At 41.6% G+C, this 21,300-nt stretch overlaps 1 protein-coding gene across 1 annotated transcript in view; it reads right to left on the bottom strand.

The window, feature by feature from the left end:
• Positions 1–21,300, bottom strand: part of ANO2 (anoctamin 2) — a 321,672-nt gene that overhangs the window by 130,697 nt on the left and 169,675 nt on the right. The window contains exons 13-14 of the mRNA XM_032593765.1: positions 20,987–21,069; positions 14,681–14,791 (exon numbers count right to left, since the gene is read on the bottom strand). Coding sequence (XP_032449656.1) covers positions 14,681–14,791; positions 20,987–21,069 — 194 coding nt within the window. The remainder of the gene's footprint in view (positions 1–14,680; positions 14,792–20,986; positions 21,070–21,300) is intronic.

Below are 21,300 nucleotides of genomic sequence, written 5' to 3' on the forward strand. Positions count from 1 at the left end.
GCCTGCCTTTCCTGTAGGTAGAGCCAGGGGACAAGGTCCCACCAATGAGGGAAAGGGATGCAGAACCCTGAAATTCCAAATTTGAGTCCTTAACTATTCCTAAGAAGACATCTCCATTCTATAGTCAAACAGATGGACTCCCCAGTCCCTTGCTACATCCATTTCTCTGCACCTTTGCTTATCCATTTCCCTTGGCAAGACTGGCCTAGGGAGGAAGGGACCATAGGTGAGAAACAGAAGCCTCTCCTTGAGAGATGGCACAAAGACAGTGAGATCCAGGGGAAGTGGATGGTGAGAAGCAGAAATAGATGAGCCAGAGCTGGAAACAATGAATCAAAGATACAAGAAAACAACAATCAATCAGTAACCATATAAAATAAAATGAATAAAATAAAATAAAGTAAATAAAAGTACATGAAATTGTCAGGGGGGCGGCCTTCAGTAACAATTCAACTCCGTAAGCTGTTTCACCCATGGAGCTACATTGTACACAGTGACCTGTTTCATTGCCCTTATTATCAAACATGAGAAATTCCAGGGGAGCAAGGATAAATGACTTGGATTTCAGAGCTGACCAGCCCTTGGTCAGTTGGTCCTTATCAGTTTAAGTAAGGGCTGGTCTGAGAAGCAAGAAGACTGACTCCTCCAGAAGGAGCGTGGGATAGAAGCAGCCTCTTTCCTGACAGTCCTCAGTTCATGCAGAAGCACAGGTGAGACTGAAGGCCCAGAATGGTGCCAGCATTTAGAACTCAGCCGTAATAGTGAGAGGCTATGAAACACCCAGATAATAAAGAAGATTAGTGACTGTCGGCACCAATGCAAACACGAGGCTTTCAGCAATGGACCCAGGCTTGAGCCTCACCTTAGCTCTTCATGATGTGACTCTTTGGCAAACTGAGTCATCTTCTGTCCCCATTGTATCCCTGTGCCGATGGGGAACCTTCTTAACCCCTAAGAAGTCTGAGAGAATTACTTAGATCTCTCTCTCTTTTTTTTTTTTTTTTTTTTGACCCTCAAATGGTCATTTAGCGCCTTCAAAGAGGGCCCGAGGGAACTTCACTCTGTTCCACAGAACATTCTCACGGACCACCGAGGGCCTCTGTGGAAAGTCTGGGCCATACCCCCTTGTCCCGGACAGCCCCGACCCTCCCTGGGCCCCTCTTCCCCCCTGAGCTGACAGTCCTGAGCTTCCTGGTGCTGTTGTCCCAGCCTCCTCGTCAAAGGCCCTACAATTATGCATAATTTATTCCACATGTTTTGTCTGTTGCGCCTGCCAGAGGCATCTGTCGTAAATGTTTCAATACTTTAACTTTAGATGAGTTTTCTTTTGAAATAATTGTCCCCAGAGTGGTGCACTGAACAGTAAATTAACACCCATCTATCCCCAGGCCTCCTTTTGGCACATGTTCTAGCTTCGACGCTCCCCATAAAACATTCAGTAAATGTAGCATCGCAGGCAGCGCCTGGCCGCCACGGGAGCACAGGTGGCGCGCCCACACCGGGTAAACAGCTGGGTGACAAGTCCTGTGAGGTAAACCCTGGGGACCGGTTAGATAGGAGTTTGCTTTAGAGTCCTCTCAGTGGTTTGTTTTACAGGAGAACATGCTTTTAGGTCTCACATTTGCCACCTCCCCAGCTTGCTACACGCTCCTTGTTCCTTGACATGAAAATACATTTCCCCTCCTCTCTGAAGCCATCAGTTATCTGATCCCACCTGTGTCGCGCCAGTGACAACCCCCCCACATCCTGCCCCATCACACACACGCTCTGTCTCTCCTACACACACATACTACCACACACTCTCACACATGCTCACACAAACATTCACAACTCATGAGCAGTCTGAACAACTGATCTTCCGGGTACTCATTATTAGTGGTGGGCGTTATTGTGCTTTTTGCCAAATTTTTATTTCTGCGCCCCAGTAGCTTCTTAACTCCCCAAAGTAAGGGCCTGGCTAGGAAGGAGCTGTGGCTCATCAGCTACAATGAGTCAGGGTGTGCTGACTTACTGACTGAACCCATGTTCCAGTGCTTTGCCACTTGCTCTCAGATCCACTCAGCCATTCCCTTCCTCTGCTTGGGTACTGACCCCTGAAAACGATATTCCCCAGAAGAAGTGAACAACTGACTTTGAGTTGGGTTTGGCCAATGGGGGGCACTGGTGGGAGACTGGAGGGTGGCAGGGAGATTCAGGGTATTTCTCCTCCACTGTCTCCCCCAAGGCATCTCCAGAAGTAGCTGCACCTCCTGCAGGGTTCCAGCCCCCACTGGGTGGTCGTGGCACCTGGCCTGTGGTAATCCCACCTCCCTCTTTGTGTTTCCAGTCCTAAGAATGGCAGCAATTCCCTGAAGCTGCCAATCTCTGGGCTTCCTGTTTCCTGCTTCCTCTACCTGCCCAGTTCTAACACCTCTGTAATTAGGTCCTCCTATTGTTTTCCCTCAACTGGCATGTGCTCTGCTTTCTGAGTGTACTCTAGCTAATACAAAGCTTATTGAAAGAAAAGGAGGCATAGGCTAGAATTAGAAGGGGCTGAGTGAAAGGTCAGAGGGATGACAGGAAAGATCGGGACTGCTCCCCAATTCCGCCATCCAGAGCATCTTGCCATACTCAGCTTCAAGCCTTATCATCCTGCACAGAGAAAAACCTTGCCCTGGAGGAAAACTTGAGGAAACCTCCAAATTGGTCCAGGACAGACTAGTCCAGAAGAGATTCAAACTGATTTAGGGGGCTGGGGTAGAAAGAGAAAGAGAGAGAGCCTATTCTTTTATTATAAGTATCAGACTCTAGATTCTTCCTTGGAAACACAACATATATATGTTTATGTTCCTGAATTTTTCCTACTGTCTGTTGAACCTCCTGCTGTAAACTGAGCTAATTCTACTCATGGTTGTCTTCAGTGGAAACAGAGCATCACACCATGAGCATTTACACAAAACTATTAAAGAAAAAGTAGGTTAGCAAGTTTGTCTCATTCCAGTCTTTCCAATGAATACCCTTGTCCTTCTTGCCTTAATATAAGGAAGAAAAAGCAAGCATGACTTTTTAGTAATGTTTGAGGATTTGTTGAGGGAAAACATTCGAAGGACAGAGAAGCACAGTGGTCAACAGCATTGCTCTGGAGTCAGACTGCCTGGCTCATACTCTGATTCTGCCACATATTAGCTTTGAGCAAGTTGTTCATTTCTTTAATCCTCAGCCTTTTCACATTTATAAATTGGAGATAATAATGGTTTTGAGACCTATATGAAATAAAACATGTAAAGCCTTACACAAAATAAGCAGTCCATAAATATTACTCAGAATTTTATTATTATTACTATCCTCACTATGCCTATACCCTTGAAAATCATAAGAATATATGTAAGAAGCCTACAACAGACCCAGTTCAGACCCAAAGACACCTGCAGATTGAAAGGGTGGAGATGGAGAAACATTTATCATGCAAATGGATGTCAAAAGAGAGCTGGAATAGCAACACTTATATTGGATGAACTAGACTTTAAAACTAAGATTGTAACAAGAGCTAAAGAAGGGCATTATATAATCATAAGGGGAAAATCCAACAAGAAGATCTAACAACTGTAAGTATTTATGCACCTAACATGGGGTACCCAAATATATAAAACAATTAAAAACAAACATAAGAGACTCTTAAAAACTGAGAACAAACTGAGGGTTGATGGGGGGTGGGAGGGAGGGGGGTGGGTGATGGGTATTGAGGAGGGCACCTTTTGGGATGACCACTGGGTGTTGTATGGAAACCAATTTGACAATAAATTTCATATTAAAAAAAACATAAAGGAACTCATTGATAATAACACAATAATAGTAGGGGTCTTTAACACCCCACTTACATCAATGGACAGATCATGTAAACAAAATAAACAAGGATGGGGCGCCTGGGTGGCTCAGCCGGTTAAGCGTCCAACTTCGGCTCAGGTCATGATCTCACGGTCCGTGAGTTGGAGCCCCACATCGGGCTCTGTGCTGACAGCTCAGAGCCTGGAGCCCGTTTCAGATTCTGTGTCTCCCTCTCTCTCTGCCCCTCCCCTGTTCATGCTCTGTCTCTCTCTGTCTCAAAAATAAATAAACGTTAAAAATTTTTTTTTTAAATAAATAAACAAGGATCAATGGCTTTGAATGACACAGTGTACCAGATAGATTTCACAGATATATTCAAAACACTCCATCCTAAAACAGAATAGATCACATATTAGTTCACAAAACAGGCCTCAACAAATACAAAAATGTTGAAATCATACCATGCTTCTTTTCTGACCACAACACTATGAAAATAGTCAAACACAAGAAAAAATTTGGAAAGACCAAAAATACATGGAGGTTAAACAACATGCTACTAAACAATGAATGGGTCAACCAGAAAATCAAAGAAGAAATTTAAAAATATATGGAAACAAATTAAAATGAAAACAAAATTGTCCAAAACGTTTGAGATGCAGCAAAAGAAGTTCTGAGGCAAGTATATAGCAATACAGGCTTACTTCAAGAAGCAAGAAAACTCTCAAATAAACAATATAACCTTACATGTAAAGGAGCTAGAAAAAGAAAATAAAGCCTAAAGCCAGCAGAAGAAATAAAAATATAAGAGCAGAAATAAATGATATAGAAACTAAAAAACAAAACAAAACAAAACAAAAAAAACAATAGAACAGATCAATGAAACCAGGGAGCTGGTTATTTGAAAAAATTAATAAAAGTGATAAATCTCTAGCCAAATTTATCAAAAATAAAAGATAAAGGACCCAAATAAATAAAATCACAAGTAAAACAACAAATGAGAGAGGAGAAATAACAACTAACAGCACAGAAATACAATTATAAGAGAATATTATGAAAACCTATATGTCAACGAATTGGACAACCTGGAAGAAATGGACAAATTTCTAGTAACATATAAACCAGAAAAACTGAAACAAAAGAAACAGACAACTTGAACAGACTGATAACCAGCAGAGAAATTTAATCAGTAATCAAAATACTCCCAAAAAACAAAAATCCAGGGCCAGATGGCTTCACAGGTGAATTCTACCACACATTTAAAGTTAAGGGGTGCCTGGGTGGCTCAGTAGGTTGAGTGGCCGACTTCAGCTCAGGTCACGATCTCACAGTTTGTGAGTTCGAGCCCCGCATAGGGCTCTGTGCTGACAGCTCAGAGCCTGGAGCGTGCTTCTGATTCTGTCTCCCTCTCTCTCTGCCCCTCCCCCATTCATGCTGTGTCTCTCTCTGTCTCAGAAATAAATAAACATTAAAAAAATTTTTTTTAAATAATAATAATACCTATTCTTCTCAAACTATTCTAAAAAATGAAAAAAGAAGGAAAACTTCCAAATTCATTCTATGCAGCCAGCATTACCCTGATACCAAAACCAGATAAAGACTCCACTAAAAAAGAGAACTACAGGCCAATATCCCCGATAAACATGGATGCAAAAATTCTCCATAAAATACTAGCAAATAGAAACCAGCAGTACATTAAAAAAAATCACCCATCACAATCAAGTGAGAATTACTTCTGGGTTGCAAGGGTGAGTCAATATTTGCAAATCTACCAACATGATACACCACATTAATAAAAGAAAGGATAAGAACCATATGATCCTCTCAATAGATGCAGAAAAAACAGCTGACAAAGCACAATATCCATTCATGATACAAACCCTCAACAAAGTACGTTTAGAGGGAACACCTCAGCATAATAAAGGCCATAAATGAAAAACCCACAGCTATTATCATCCTCAATAGGGAAAAACTGAGAGCTTTTCCTTTATGGTCTGGAACAAGACAGAGATGTCCACTTTTACCACTATTATTTAACATAGTTCTGAAAGTCTTAGCCACAGCAGACAACAAAAAGAAATAAAAGGCATCCATATCAGCAAGGAAGAAGTAAAACTTTCACTATTTGCGGATGACATGATACTACATACAGAAAACCCAAAAGACTCCACCAAAAAAACTGTTGAGCTAATAAATTCAGTGGAATCACAGGATACAAAACCAATATATAGAAATCTTCTGCATTTCTGTATACCAACAATGAAACAGTAGAAAAAGAAATTAAGGTATCAACCCTACTTACAACTGCACCAAAAACAGTAAGATACCTATGAATAAACCTAACCAATGAGGCAAAAGACCTGTACTCTGAAAACCATAAAACACTGATGAAAGAAATTGAAGATAACATAAAGAAATGGAAAAACATTCCATGCTCATGGACTAGAAGAACAAATATTGTTAAAATGTCTATAGTATCCAAAGCAATCTACACATTTAATGGAATCTCTATTAAAATACCAATAGCATTTTTCACAGAGCTAGAACAAACAATCCTAAAATTTATATGGAACCACAAAAGACCCCAAATAGCCAAAGGAACCTTGAAAAAGAAAAGCAAAGCTAGAGGCATCACAATTCCAGACGTCAACTTATCTAACAAAGCTGTAGAAATCATGACAGTATGGTATTGGCACAAAAACAGACGTATGGATTAATAGATCATAAAACCCAGAAATGAAACCACAATTATATGGTCAATTAATCTTCAACAAAGCAGGAAAGAATATTCAATGGGAAAAAGACAACCTCTCCAACAAATGATGTTGGCAAAACTGGACAGCAACATGGAAAAGAAGGAAACTGGACCATGTTCTTATATCATACACAAAAATAAATGGAAAACCGATTAAAGACCTAAATGTAAGACCTGAGGGGTGCCTGGGTGGCTCAGTCAGTTAAGCATCCAACTTCGGCTCATGGCACGATTTCACAGTTTGTGAGTTTGAGTCCCATATCGGGCTCTGTGCTGACAGCTGAGAGCCCGGAGCCTGCTTCAGATTCGGTGTCTCCCTCTCTCTCTCTCTCTGCTCCTCCCCAGTTCTTGCTCTGTCTCTCTCTCTCTCTCAAAAATAAATTTAAAAATTTAAAAATTAAAAAAAATCTAAATGTAAGACCTGATACCATAAAAATCCTAGAGGAGAACACAGGCAGTAACCTCTTTGACATCTGCTATAGCAACTTCCTTCTAAATATGTCTTCTGAAGCAAGGGAAACAAAAGCAAAAATAAACTATTGGGACTTCATCAAAATAAAAAGCTTCTGCACAATGAGAAAACAATCACTAAAACAAAAAGGCAATCTATGGAATGGGAAAAGATATTTGCAAATGACATATCTGATAAAGGATTAGTATCCAAAATATATAAAGAACTTCTAAAACTCAACACCCCAAAGATGAATAATCCAATTAAAAATTGGGCAAAAGATGGGGCACCTGGGTGGCTCAGTCAGTTGAGCATTCAACTATTGGTTTTGGTTCAGGTCATGATCTTATAATTTGTGAGTTCAAGCCCACATCATACTCCATGCTGACAGTGTGGAGCCTGCTTGAGATTCTCTCTTTCCCCCTCTCTCTATCCCTCCCCCACTTGCTCTATCTCTCTCTCAAAAATAAATAAACTTTAAAAAAAATTTTTTAATGGGCAAAAGACATGAAAAGACATTTTTCCAAAGAAGACATACAAATGGCCAACAGACACATAAAAAGATGCTCAACATCACTGATCATCAGGGAAATACAAATCAAAATGAGATATCACTTCACACCTGTCAGAATGGCTAAAATAAAAAATGCAAGAACAACAAGCGTTGTCGAGGATGTGGAGAAAAAGGAACCCTCTGGCACTGTTGGTGGGAATGCAAACTGGTGCAGCCACTCTGGAAAACAGTATGGAGGTTCTTCAAAAAGTTAAAAATAGAACTATCCTGGTGCACCTGGATGGCTTAGTTGGTTAAGAATATGACTTTGGCTCAAATCATGATCTCACAGTTTGTGAGTCCGAGCCCCACATAGGGCTCTGTGCTGACAGCTTGGAACCTGGAGCCTGCATCAGAATCTGTGTCTCCCTCTCTCTCTGCCCCTCCCCTGCTCATGTTCTGTCTCTCTTTCTTTCAAAAATAAATAAACATTAAAAAAAAAAAAACAGAACTACCCTATGATCCAGCAATTGCACTACTAGGTTATTTACCCAAAGGATACAAAAATGCGGGGGCGCCTGGGTGGCTCAGTGGGTTGAGCGTCCGACTTCGGCTCAGGTAGTGATCTCAGGGTCTGTGAGTTCAAGCCCCGCATTGGGCTCTGTGCCGACAGCTCAGAGCCTGGAGCCTGTTTTGGATTCTGTGTCTCCCTCTCTCTCTGACCCTCCCCCATTCATGCTCTGTCTCTCTCTGTCTCAAAAAAATTAAGGTTAAAAAAAAATTAAAAACAAAGGATACAAAAATCCTAATTCAAAGGGATACATGCACCCTGATGCATATAGCAGCATTATCTACAATAGCCAAATTATGGAAATAGCCCAAGAGTCCATCAACTGATGAATGGATAAAGAAGAGGTGGTATATATACCACACACACACACACACACACACACACACACACACACACACAGAGGAATATTACTGAGCTATAAAAAAGAATTAAATCTTGCCATTTGCAAAGACACGGATGGAGCTACAGAGTATTATGCTAAGCGAAATAAGTCAGAGAAAGGCAAATACCATATGATTTCACTCATATGTGGAATTTAAGAAACAAAACAAATGAGCAAAGGGGAAAAAAAGAGAGAGGGAGAGGCAAACCAAGAAACAGATTCTTAACTATAGAAAACAAACTGATGGTTACCAGAGGGGAGGTGGGCAGGGGGAGGGGTTAAGTAGGTGATAGGGATTAAGGAGGACACTTGAGCACCGGGTGTTGTATGGAAGTGTGGAATCACTATATTATACTCCTGAAATTAATATTACACTGTTGTTAACTAACTGGAATTAAAGTAAAACTTTTTAAAAAGGCATATTTAAAAAACAGATGTAAGAATATCCAAATTAACACCACCTAAGACAAATAAGAGACAGTGTATGCCCCAAAGTTATGGGCTAAGGGCCAACATCATCTCTCACATAAACAAAGAAAGTCAACAACTCTCAGAACCACAGAGGCTATAACTCAATCTTCCCATGTGACAGCTGAAGCAGAAAAGACCCAGAGAAAAGCTCAACTACCTGATGAGAGTACCATGACCCAGCCAGCCAGCCTTGGGCCATACCATACTGTCTCTCCCGAATGTGGACATGTAGTTACCACCTCATTACAGTATAGAATGTTTCATTTCAAATAAGCATCGTGTTTATGTGATGTAAATTGTTTTCTGGGAAGCCTTACAAAGAGAGAACAAAAAAGCAATGGGCCACAGCTAACATCACACTTAATGGTGAAAGACTAATTTTTTTTTCTCCTAAGATCAAGATCAAGAACAAGACAAGGAAGTCTGTTCTCCTCACTTCTATTCAACATTGTACAAGAGATTGTAGTCAGAGCAATTAGCTAGAAAAAAAGAGAGACAGAAATAAAATGCATCCAGATTGGGAAAAGAAGAAGTAAAACTATCTCTATTCACAGATAACATTATCTTATACATAGAAAATCATAAGGAGTTCACTAAAAACTATTAGAATTAAAAAATGAGTTCACCAAAGTTGTGGGATACAAAATCAATACACAAAATCAATTATATTTCTATATGCTAGCAATGAATAATGCAAAACAGAAATTAAGAACGATTCTCAATAGCATCAAAAAGAATAAAATAATTACAAACAAATTTAACAAAATATGTATAAGACTTCTACACTGAAAATATAAAACATTGTTGAAAGGAACTAAATAAGATCTAAATAAATAGAAAGAAACATCACGCTCATAGCTTATAAGAATAGTGTGGGGCGCCTGGGTAGCTCATTCGGTTAAATGTCCGACTTTGGCTCAGGTCAAGATCTCATGGTCTATGGGTTCGAGCCCCACATCAGACTCTGTGCTGACAGCTCAGAGCCTGGAGCCTTTTCAGTTTTTGTGTCTCCCTCTCTCTCCTTCTCCCTACCCTGCTCTCTCTCTTTCTCTCTCTCTCTCTCTCTCAAAAATAAATAAACACTAAAAATTTAAAAAAAAAAGACTTAATAGTATTATGATGGCAATATTCCTAAATTAACCTATAGATTCAACTCAGTTCCTATCACAAATACTAGCATGTGTTTTTTTACAGAAATTGATAAGCTGGTTATGAAATTCATATGGAAATGCAAGGCACCCAGAATCATCAAAACAATTTTGAAAAAGAAGCACAAAGTCAAAGTCACATTCCCAATTTCAAAACTTATTACACAAGTGTAGTAATCAAGACAATGTGGCACTGGCATAAAGATAGACACATAGGTTAACAGAATACAATTGAGTGTCCAGAAACAAATTTTTACATTTATATTGAATAGATTTTTGATGAGGATGTCAATATAATTCAGTAGAGATAACAGTCTTTCAACAAATAGTGCTAGACAATTGAATATCCACATGTAAAAACAAACAAAAAACAAGAATTCGGACACCTTAGTTAGTTAACTAATACATAAAAATTAACTCAAAATGGATCATACACCTAAAAATGTAAGAGCCAACACAAAAATCCCTTAGAAGAAAACCTAGGAGTATATGTCTATGACCTTGAACTAGGCAATGATTTCTTGGATATGATACAAAAGCACCAGTGACAAAAGGAAATACATATAATTTGAATTACAACAAAACTTTTTGTGCTTTGAATTGTATCATCAATAAAATTAAAAGACAATATCCATTCAACAGGAGAAAATATTTGTAAATCATATTATATATTGGATTGGTATTCAGATTATTAAATAACTCTTACAACATAATCATAAGAGAACAATTTAAAAAATGGGCAAAGAGGGCACTTGGGTGGCACAGTCAGTTAAATGTCCAACTCTTGATTTCGGCTCAGGTCAGGATCTCACAGTACATGAGATCAAGCCCTGCTTTGGGTTCTGCACTGACAACGTGGAGCCTGCTTGGGATTCTCTCTCCCTCTCTCTCTGTCCCTCCCCCCACTCTCTCTTTCTCAAAATAAATAAATAAATAAATAAATAAACAAACAAACAAACAAACAAACAAACTTAATAAAAATAAAATAAAAAGTAAAAAATGGGCAAAGGATTTGAATAGGCATTTCTCCAAAGAAGGCATACAAACAGCCAATAAGTACATGAAAAGATGTTCAACATTATTAGTCATTAGAGATATGCTAATTAAAACCACAGTGAAATGCCACTTCACACAACTAGGATAGATAAAATAAAAAAGATAACAGCAAGTGTTGCTGAGATGTGGAGAAACCATACATTGTATGGTTAGACTGTAAAATGGTATAGTTACTTTGGGAAATAGTATGGCAGGTCTTCAAATTGTTAAATATGGAGCTACTGTGTGACCCAATTATTCCACTCTTACCTATAAATCCAAGAGAAATGAAAACATGCATCCACACAAAAACTTGTACACAAATATTCATAGCACCATTATTGATAACAGCCCAAAGGTGGAAGCCATCCAAGTGGCTTTATCATACCAATTGATAAAGGAGGTATATCTAAACTATGTAATATTACTTGGCAATAAAAAAGTATGAAATACTGATGTAGCTAAAACATGGATGAATCATGAAAACATTTTTCCAAGTGAAAGCAGCTAAATACTACATTTTTCATGATACCATTGACATGAAAACCCAAAATAGGCAAATCTTTTTTTATTGTATTATTTATTTATTTTGAAAGAGAGAAACAGAGAAGAGAGAGAGAGAGTGTGTGCATGCGGGAGGGTCAGAGAGAGAGGAGAAGAGAGAGAATCCCAAACAGGCTCTGCGCTGTCAGCATGGAGCCTGATGCAGAGCTTGAATTCATGAATCATGAGATCATGACCTGAGCTGAAACCAAGAGTCAGATGCTTCACTGACTGAGCCACCCAGGGGCCCCAGAATAGGCAAATCTATAGAAAAAGAAAGTAGATTAGTTGTTTTTCCAGAGTTTAGTAACTACTAGGTATAGGGTTTCTTTTTGGGGTGATAAAAATATTTGAGGGGTGCCTGGGTGGCTCAGTTGGTTAAGCATCTTACTCTTGATTTCGGCTCAGGTCATAATCTCACGGTTTGTAAGTCCCAATTCCGCATCAGGTTCAGCACTGACAGTGTGGAGCCTACTTCGGATTCTCTCTCTCCCTCTCTCTGCCCCTTCCCTGTGTGCTCGCTTGCTCTCTCTCTCTCATCAAGTAAATAAATAAACCTTAAAAAAATATTTTAAACTTAGATGGTAGAAATGCTGCACAAATCTGTGAATATACCAAAAGCTATTGAATCGTACACTTTATGTGGGTGAATTTTATGGTCTGAGGACTAAATCTCAATAAAGAAGTCTTTAAAAATGGGGTTGATATCTTCAAAATTAAAAAAAAAAAGCAATAGGCCTTGGGGATCGGGTGAAGCTAAGTTTGACTACCAGCTTCCCCACACACATTATATGGTCTTGGACAAATTCCCATACTGCTCTGGGTCTCAATAAATGGTAGCTTATCATCCAACTGGAAGGAAAGTAAAGAGATGTGAGGATATGCAGACTCGGGGTCACAGTCAAGGCAGAGCCAAGAGGATCCTCTGGGATGAAAGAGGCATATCCAAGACCACCAGCTAAATTTTGGTTCTTTTTCCCTGTCTATTCCCCAGCAGAAGGGACCTTTCCTAAATATCCCACACATGAGAGGGTCTCCAGAGCCATGTTATACAGTGGGTATTGACCTCAACTCTTCCAGTAGGCAAGAGCAGCATCCCTCCCATCAGACAGCAACACGTGCTCCTCCCTTCATCTCCCATCTTTGGCTAGACTTACAGCAGGAACAGAAGATTTACAGCATTAACAGAATGGAGGGAACAGAAGAAGGATGTTGACAATCACATTCCAAGCCATTTTCATCTCTCACTGCTTAATCAGGAAGGTCATTTTCTCTCCAGTGCCCAAAAGACATTAGATGCTTTGAGCTTTGCATTCTCAACAGTGTAATGGAAATAGATGTTGAATGCTAAAACATAAACATATGTATCATTCATAATGCATTCAGATGTTTTTCAATTATTCATGGTTCCTGAAAGTTATGTGACCTATCATGCATATATATCCAAGCAAAGTTTATATTAGAACCACAGTCTCAATGTACGCAATTCCAGCTCCTTGGCATTCCCGTCCATGGAATTAAAATTAAATGAGTCAGTGGTCAATAAAAGTTACATGTGATTTCCATAAAATTATCCATTGTATATTGCTCTAGGGTGGAGAAAGAAGGTTGCATGGAGTTGCTAAAGCTAAGAACACAGAATTCTTGCTTTCTGATGAGGGTGGTGGTGATGATTAGTCTGTCCTAAGAATGAATTCATTATTTCCCTGAATAATTGGTGGTCTTGGACTTACTTTTTGTCTAGGAAAAAAAAATAATAACTCAGAGAGCCATGCTCTTTCTCTTCTAAGTCCTGTTTTCTTTAAGAAAGAAAGAAAGAAAAGAGAGAAAGAAAGAAAGAAAGAAAGAAAGAAAGAAAGAAAGAAAGAAAAAATAAAAAAGCCAGTGTTCTGGCCTCAAAAACACCACATTCTTCTGTTTTGGTGCTTGAATAAATTTGCATGTTAACATGAATGGTTCCAACTTTAAGAATGTAAAATTAAATGAAATTTGAATTCAAAGCCAAGATGGAGAAAAGACACATGCAAAAACAACAGATTTCCAATCTTGTTGATTTTTTTCAGGAACCAGATTAGGAAAGACATAAACACACACACACACACACACACACACACACACACACACACACACATACAGTTTCAAAGAAGGGTGGCACTCAGAGAAGACAGGCACTGCCAAAGAGGAGCCCCCCACACTGTACCCCCAGCTCACACACACTATGCGTATTTACAGATCACAGCACAGATTCTGAAGCTCTGTTTTAATGTCTGAATGCCACCGTAAAACTCAGAAATAGGACTCGGAAGACATGTTCACCATCACATTCGTACTTGTGAAAGCCCACCCAGATAAAATGAAATGTAAGGAACTTTATATGAGTAGCTCAAGTGAACACAGGCATGAATTTGCCTCAGCTGGCCCTAAGAGCCATGTCTTGCTTGGACTTCTTCACTGCACTCGAAGGGCAGTATTGCATGTAGTGGTTAGATGCACAGACCGTCAGAGATGTACAGAATCCCAGATCTACTCACCATTTACTGGCTGGGTGACTTCTGGCAACTGACTTAAGCTATGAACATAACTTTTGTCATTAGTTTTCATTTGCCTAATAAGAGTGCCAGCATCATAAATTTACCATGAAAATAAGATAATATAATGCACTTAGAATGGCATCTAGGCTAGAGCAAGCATTCGACAAGGGTTAACTGCCATTGTGCTAGTTAGTATGGTGGTAGTTATCATTATTAGGTATTTAGGTGATTCAGTCCTGCCCTGAAACTGTTTCTTTCTTCTCCAACCTACTCTCCCATTTTGGCCAGACACCACCATCCAGAAAGAGAGACAAATCAAGTCATGGCAAAAGCCTGCTCTGAGTGCAGGTCAACAGAATGTGTCATGAATCATCCCCTCCTGTCCCACTCCTGTCAACCTCTTCTCACAGCCCAGTCTCTGATGAAGGCATTCCAAATGAAATGACAAAGCACCTTCAGAAACGAAGAAGATGGCAAGCAACAAGCACCAGCAACTTACCTCATCTTCATCCTCAGCCATATTGGTGCCCAATTTCTGGACCACCGACTTGCCACTTGCCTTTAACATTTTCTCTCGAACTTTGGTTTCATACTCAGGCCGGGAGTGTTCCTAAAACCCAAGAGTCAAAGAGTAGTAGGTAAGCAGGCAGAAGAGCCCCTGGCCTGTGGGTGATAATCAGACACTACGAGTACGGTATAAAGTCAGGACTTAGGATCGAATGCTATTTGGATATGAACACCACACACGATCACAAGGAGTCTAGACCAGGAACACAATGTGGGGGAGAGGGAAGGAACACACAATAGTTGTTACCACACTGAAAACCAAACCTGGGCACGTTCCTGGGGATGGCGCCAGTGTTGAGAAAGGAGAGAGGAAACATTAACTGGGCAGCTGATACAAACAGAAGCATCTGGTTGTCCTACTAACTATCCTCATACCTCAAACTTTAAGTTTCAATGAGCCAAATCCCAGCCAGAGAAACAGATGTGCCCCACAGCTGGGAGTTAGGGCAACAGCAAAACTTCCTGCTCCATTATTCTGCAAGCTAAAATGGCGACCAATAAACATCAAAGCTAAAGATGGCCACAGGGAATCTTAAAACTCACTTGCCTGAACCTGTTTCCTGTACAACCTAGGTGAGTAACTCATTGGCAAGTACACCAATGCTCAAGAGATATCACTGAGCCATTCAGCAATATAAACCTGAATAGTGAGTCACCAGGCAGGGGAAAGAGACTAACTAATCAAGAGGACTACGGTCAAACCAATGCAGATGCTGAAGCAGGAAGATGCAGGACTTACTTCAAAGAGAATTTAACAGTGTACACCTGGCCTCATTGGCAGGTCTTCCCTGCAGCGTCCAAGGATAAATATCTACAGGTGTGAGGACTTCATGTTCCCGCATCATTTATCGATAACTTGTAGGCAAGGGTTCAGGCACTGGCTCACAGTTGACCCAGAGTACACACATTTCTTTACCACTGCTCAGACGTCAGAGATTCCAAAAGCCAAACAAGCTAGGCTCCTGACCAATCTTTGGCTTTCCCAAGACATTCATAACATTGGAGAGGGGAAACCATGCATGTGACTTATAAGCATAACCACTGCAACAGGGGGTGATGCTATTGAAGGGTTTTAAGGCACCCTGTCATTACCAATCTCCAAGGATGCATCAGCCCCGTCCCTTCCAGGACTTGTCTGTGGCAGCATGCCTGGGGGAATCTCCTTCCTCTTGAATAGCCTAGAGTTGCATAGTTTGTACCACAGATAGTTCTCAATTATGTATATTTCTTTTATTTTTTCCTAGCTGTTTTGCGTGTGAGAGTCTCCTAATATGAGGATCTGCTACCAAAACTGTCTTATTTTGTATTTTTCACAGTAATTAGCACCATGCAAAGCACCCGGGAATCTCTAAATGCTTGTGAAGCTCACTGATTTTGTCTCTCACCTTCATCCATTCTCTACCACATCATCTCCTAATGTGTGTGCCAAAAGAGTTTTAGCTAAAAAGGGATTTCAGGGTCTAAGAGATTGGAAAAGCCCATACAAGGTATCACCTGAGAGTCACAATGAGCATATTAGAAGCTCTGAACAGTTTTACTGTGAAGACACTTGCTTAATTTTTTTAAAGCCACCATTTCTTACAAAAAATCCCTTTGCTCCAACAATTAACATCCTATAGGAATACTTTGAGAAATGGGGTTTGAAATTGTCCTCCATGGCCTCTGAAATCTGGCCACTTTGTATCTATATTATTTCCATGGAAGATTTTTTATTTTTTTAATATTTATTTCTGAGAGAGAGAGAGAGAGAGAGAGAGCAAGCATGGGAGGTAGAGGGGCAGAGAGAGAAGGAGACATAGAATCTGAAGCAGGCTCCAGGCTCTGAGCTGTCACCACAGAGCCTGATGTGGGACTTGAACTCATGGAGTACAAGATCATGATCTGAGCTGAAGTCAGATGCTTAACCGACTGAGCCACCCAGGTGCCCCTCCATGGAAGATTTTAATTAAAAAATCACAGCAATATCCTTTTGGTGAGTACCATAATGTGGATTCTAACCCCCCTCAAGCTAGAGTTGTTTCTACCTTTCATACCCTGAAAAGGGGCTGAGGAACTTTCCCTAATTGACTAGGAGGCTGCTCTCAACCTGCCTCTGACTTTCCAAAGACGTGCCATGCCATCAGGCATGTCTCCGCATTCCTCTAGTGGTGGCTATGGCTCACCTCACCCCACACTGGGCCCCCATTCAGAACCCCTCCTCTGTTTGGAACAAGCCGAGCATTCTTGGTGCATAAACAGGAGTCCAAGACTCTCAAAGCAGAGTTAGGCTGCTCTGCATTCTAGCTGAGGAAGGTCAGACAAGGATTTCTCTGTTGGTAGCCAAGAAGGTCAGGTGAGGTTACAGAATTCTTCAAAGGCAGAGGGCTGGACAACTGAGCTCATGGCCAGAGCAGAATCTAGTCCCTGTGAGGGTTGCTCCAATGCACCCAGCCATGGATAGGTCCTTCTTATTTCTGATGTTCCCCATACACGGCCTCTCTGGATTGGTGGTCTGATGCAAAATCATCACAAACATATAACTCCTCCCACCAAGACTCCGGGAAATATTTCCCAAGGCTACTTCCACCTGGTTGGTCTCCTCAGGAACTGGCTGAGGGATGGCACAGGGCCAACTCAGGACCAGCCTTCTCTGAGATGATCTAAAGAGGTAAATCCAGAGATATGTTCAACAAATGCCTTCATCAAGAGTTCCCAAGTTCCTACTGTGCTCTGAGCCTTTTTCCAAGCTCTGAGGTCACAATGGGTCCCTCCTCTTGAGGATCTTATCTTCAAGTGGAGGAAGGTGACAGTAAGACAACACACACATAAGAAACCAGCAGATAGGGATAAGAACAACAGAAGAAATAAAATAGGATGGCTGCTTTAGAATGGGGATTCTGAGAAGGCCAGTCAGAGGAGGGTAATGTTTTGGTATGGAAAAGTCAAGAAAGGATAGGCCATGTGGAGACTGCAGCATTCTAGGCAGAGGTGACAGCCAGTGCAAAGACTAGAATGAGCGTGGGAAAGAATGAAGGTCTACATGGCTGGAAGGTCTGAGCAAGGAGGAGAATGACATGTGCTGAGGTCAGAAAAGGCAGGTAGAGGATTTTGCTTCCTATGTAATAGGAAACCAGCAGGGTCATCTAAAGCTTGATATGACAGATGAGGGATGGGAGAGAGATTGAGGAGAGGATATCTGTGTTCAGACAAGGCCACACTCTCTAAGAGGAACACCTGGGGTCTGACAGAAGCTAATGAGGCAAATGAGGCCCACTGAGCTGAAGATCATCCCACCTCACAGGGAAAGACTCTTGAGATCTTGCAGGCCTCCCTTCAACAAGAACAGAATCCAAAGTAAATCCCTTGAGGTGCCCTTGCTGGTTCCACAGGGAAGCCCCTCAGGCAGGGGACAGACACACTGACTCAAGAAGTTGGCTCTTGGGTTTGGTTTTTCACGTCCTTCCCTGCCCTGAAAGAAAGCAGTCTCTAGCCTCCTTCCACTTCTCCCTGGTTTACAACCTAGACTTGAGGCATCCCACTTGTTTAACCCTTCCTGGGGTGGCCCACGTGGTGGGTTCCCCCCAGGTGGGAAGGACAGAGGGGAAATGAGCCTTTGTCCCGGTGAGTTAACCACTCTCCTCTCTCCTGAGGAGGTAAGTGTTTCCTAGTGAAGACCACGGGGAAGCATAACATCTTAGGACTACAGACAGCTGACCATGGGAATATTCCTGATTCCTAGAGATACCATCTGGTTAAAATAGAAATAACTTCTAATCATGACCTCCAAGGGCCCCTGCCTCCCTCTCCCCAATGCCCAAGTCATACCCGCCATCCTCTTGCTCCTCGCCTGAATGCAGGTTAAACCTGCCCACGACACTTCAGATAAGGAATCTTGTAAAGTCATAAACACCTTCCTATCCTGCCCTCCATGACTTCCCATGACCTGCAGGAGATGCACAGCAGCCATCAGTAACTGCCCCAACCTGAGTGCATGCCTATATTTGTTGCTTTGTCCACCACTACATCCCCAAACCTGTTCCCACAGCCAACTGCACCTTCCCTCATCTCACTGTTTCTGATCTATACCCCTAGCTTCCCGGATCAAGACTTCTGCCTGCTGTTTCCTCCTGTGGGTACCCTTTCTTCCCTTTGAAATTTTCTTCAATGGAATTTGACCAGTCTTCAAAACTCTGATAAAAAAAAACAAATTTTTAAAAAGGCATTTCTTCTTCTGGCTACATTAGCCAGAAGGAATTTCTATCACATATTTACCATTGTGTTCTAAATATTAGAGACCAGACAGCACCCTAGTTGAATAGAACCCTTTGGAGATGCTCAGAGACCACCCGACATAATTCCATATTGCATATCAAAACTTGGTACATAGTTGGTGCTTACTGGGTATGTTCAGACTGAACTGAACTTAAAGTGTGTTTGATATCCTAGTTTGAAATATAAACACATTAAAGGAAAAGACAAGGTTGTCCTCCCTTCCTCTCAGCCATGCCTGACCCTGGGCTTGCACACTCAGGGCACACCAACCATGCTGTAGAACCAACCTGCCTTGCAGTAACCTCACCCATCAGGAGTGACCAGAGCCCATGAGGACCACCTCATTGTGATAAACCCAGTCTTGGCCAGACCACTCTCACCCTGCACATGAGTTCCTGAAATCATGTACCTCCCATGAAGTTACCACTGCTCACTGGGTTCATCAGAAAACAGGAAACCTGGCTACTAAAAGAAAATGGATCATATGGCCACCCCTGGAAGGGGCTGTGACTGAGATTTTGAGGGAACTGAGTCACAACCAATATCTTTCTCTGTGTGAATGTGTTTATACCTCCTAACAGAGACTTGCTGGCATCCTCAGCTCTACTTAGCCCACACACTTAGCTGGTCTCTGGCCCCAGGCAGGCTTGGATGCCAGGATGTTTCCTCTTCTCTTCTTTGGAGACATGCTAGGCCCTTCATTAGGAGAGTGGGAGCTCCCGCCACCACTACCCCCACACCTGGCCATAATTCCCCGGTCTCTCTCTCTGCTGAAGCAACTGGAACCAACAGGATAAGGATGTCCCAATCAGGTCACACCCACAGTCCCACTTCTACAGCTCTTTTATTGGAAGCACTCATTTGGGCATTCTCCCCCAAGAAAGGCAACTGCCTTCATTATTCTCTGTTGCTTATCTTCCTCATTTGTATCCTCTCTGAAGGTAGAATCCACATGCACATTCCCTGATTTGCCATGGAACCCATGATGCCGTCAGTCCCTGGGCATATGTTCAACGCACAGGACTGGAATACAGTGAGCCCATGTACTCAGTGCATGGTAATGGAATGCCCACCTGCCCAATTATAGCATCAAGGAGAAGAAATGATGTCATGCTACAGACATAGGGACTCACAAAGATCCCGAGTGTAAGGCGAGGCACATCAATTACTATGGGAGAATACAGAAAAGGCCTGCTCTCCATGTAGCCGCCATAATGCTTGTGGCCAGCCTTTGCATGTGGGTACTCAGGCAAATGCAAGTGCCCCTTGATCTTTCTAGACACCGTTCCCAGTACCTCATCAACAATGTCCACGATATCAGGAGTGCCTACCCAATATTCACATTTATTGTTCAGTCACTGGTAGTGTGTGGAAACAGATAAGAACTGTGAGCAACCATGCACACACTACTCATTGCCAGTTTGCCAACATCAGGACTGTGGACCTGGTTCTCATAAGAGCCCAGGGGGACGGCTGATTTGTTTTCAGTCTTTTCAATATCATCTGTCCATAAAACTAGACTCCAGAAGAGCCTACCCTTTGCCCTTAGCTCATCCTCCAGTTTCACACATGCTGTACTGGCTTATAATAGTTCAATGGTTCTTCTTCCACAGGCATCAAAGGCAATCAGCTTCTGGCACCCACACCTCTCCCTTGACCCTCAGTAGGCTTACATATGCATGCTCTGGGCTACATGAGAGTGATTCCTACCCTTTGGCTTCATGCACACTAGCAGCCATGACATGAGAGACAGAATTAAATCTCAAAAGTTAAGTCCCAAAGCTACCATAAGGCTTTTCTCTTATACCACCTCTTTTTCCACCTGACTACCTTGAACTCTTGGCCTCAGTGCCTATCAACCACAGCTAAGACCATGGAGCCAATGGATTGATGTGGCAGCAAATGTTAAGTGGTCATCTCACTCAAGAAGATCTATTTCCAGGGTGAAACCAAGAAAGGACCCAGAGAAGTATGCAAGGAAACTCACTTCTTCCTCTTCTATCCCAGTCAGGTCCCAGAAGTAGCCCAGTCGCATCTGCAATCTCTTCCAGTTTTCAAGAAACATGGTAGCTTAAAAAGAGAGAAAAAGTTCTATTAATTTTAAAGGGAAGATTTTGAGTACACTTTAGGTTCCCCAATGGAGGTGAAGGATAAACATACTGATTTCAAATTTAGGGACTCTCTTTAAAGCACTTATTCCCTTCCTTCTACTTCCAGCTGGAACTGATCAAAACATTCCACATCCCTGACTGTTCACTCCATATATTTAAAGGGAGATACACATGCACACATGCTTGCGTG

The sequence above is a fragment of the Lynx canadensis genome, chromosome B4 (assembly GCF_007474595.2).
Source record: "Lynx canadensis isolate LIC74 chromosome B4, mLynCan4.pri.v2, whole genome shotgun sequence".
Taxonomy (NCBI): Eukaryota; Metazoa; Chordata; class Mammalia; order Carnivora; family Felidae; genus Lynx; species Lynx canadensis.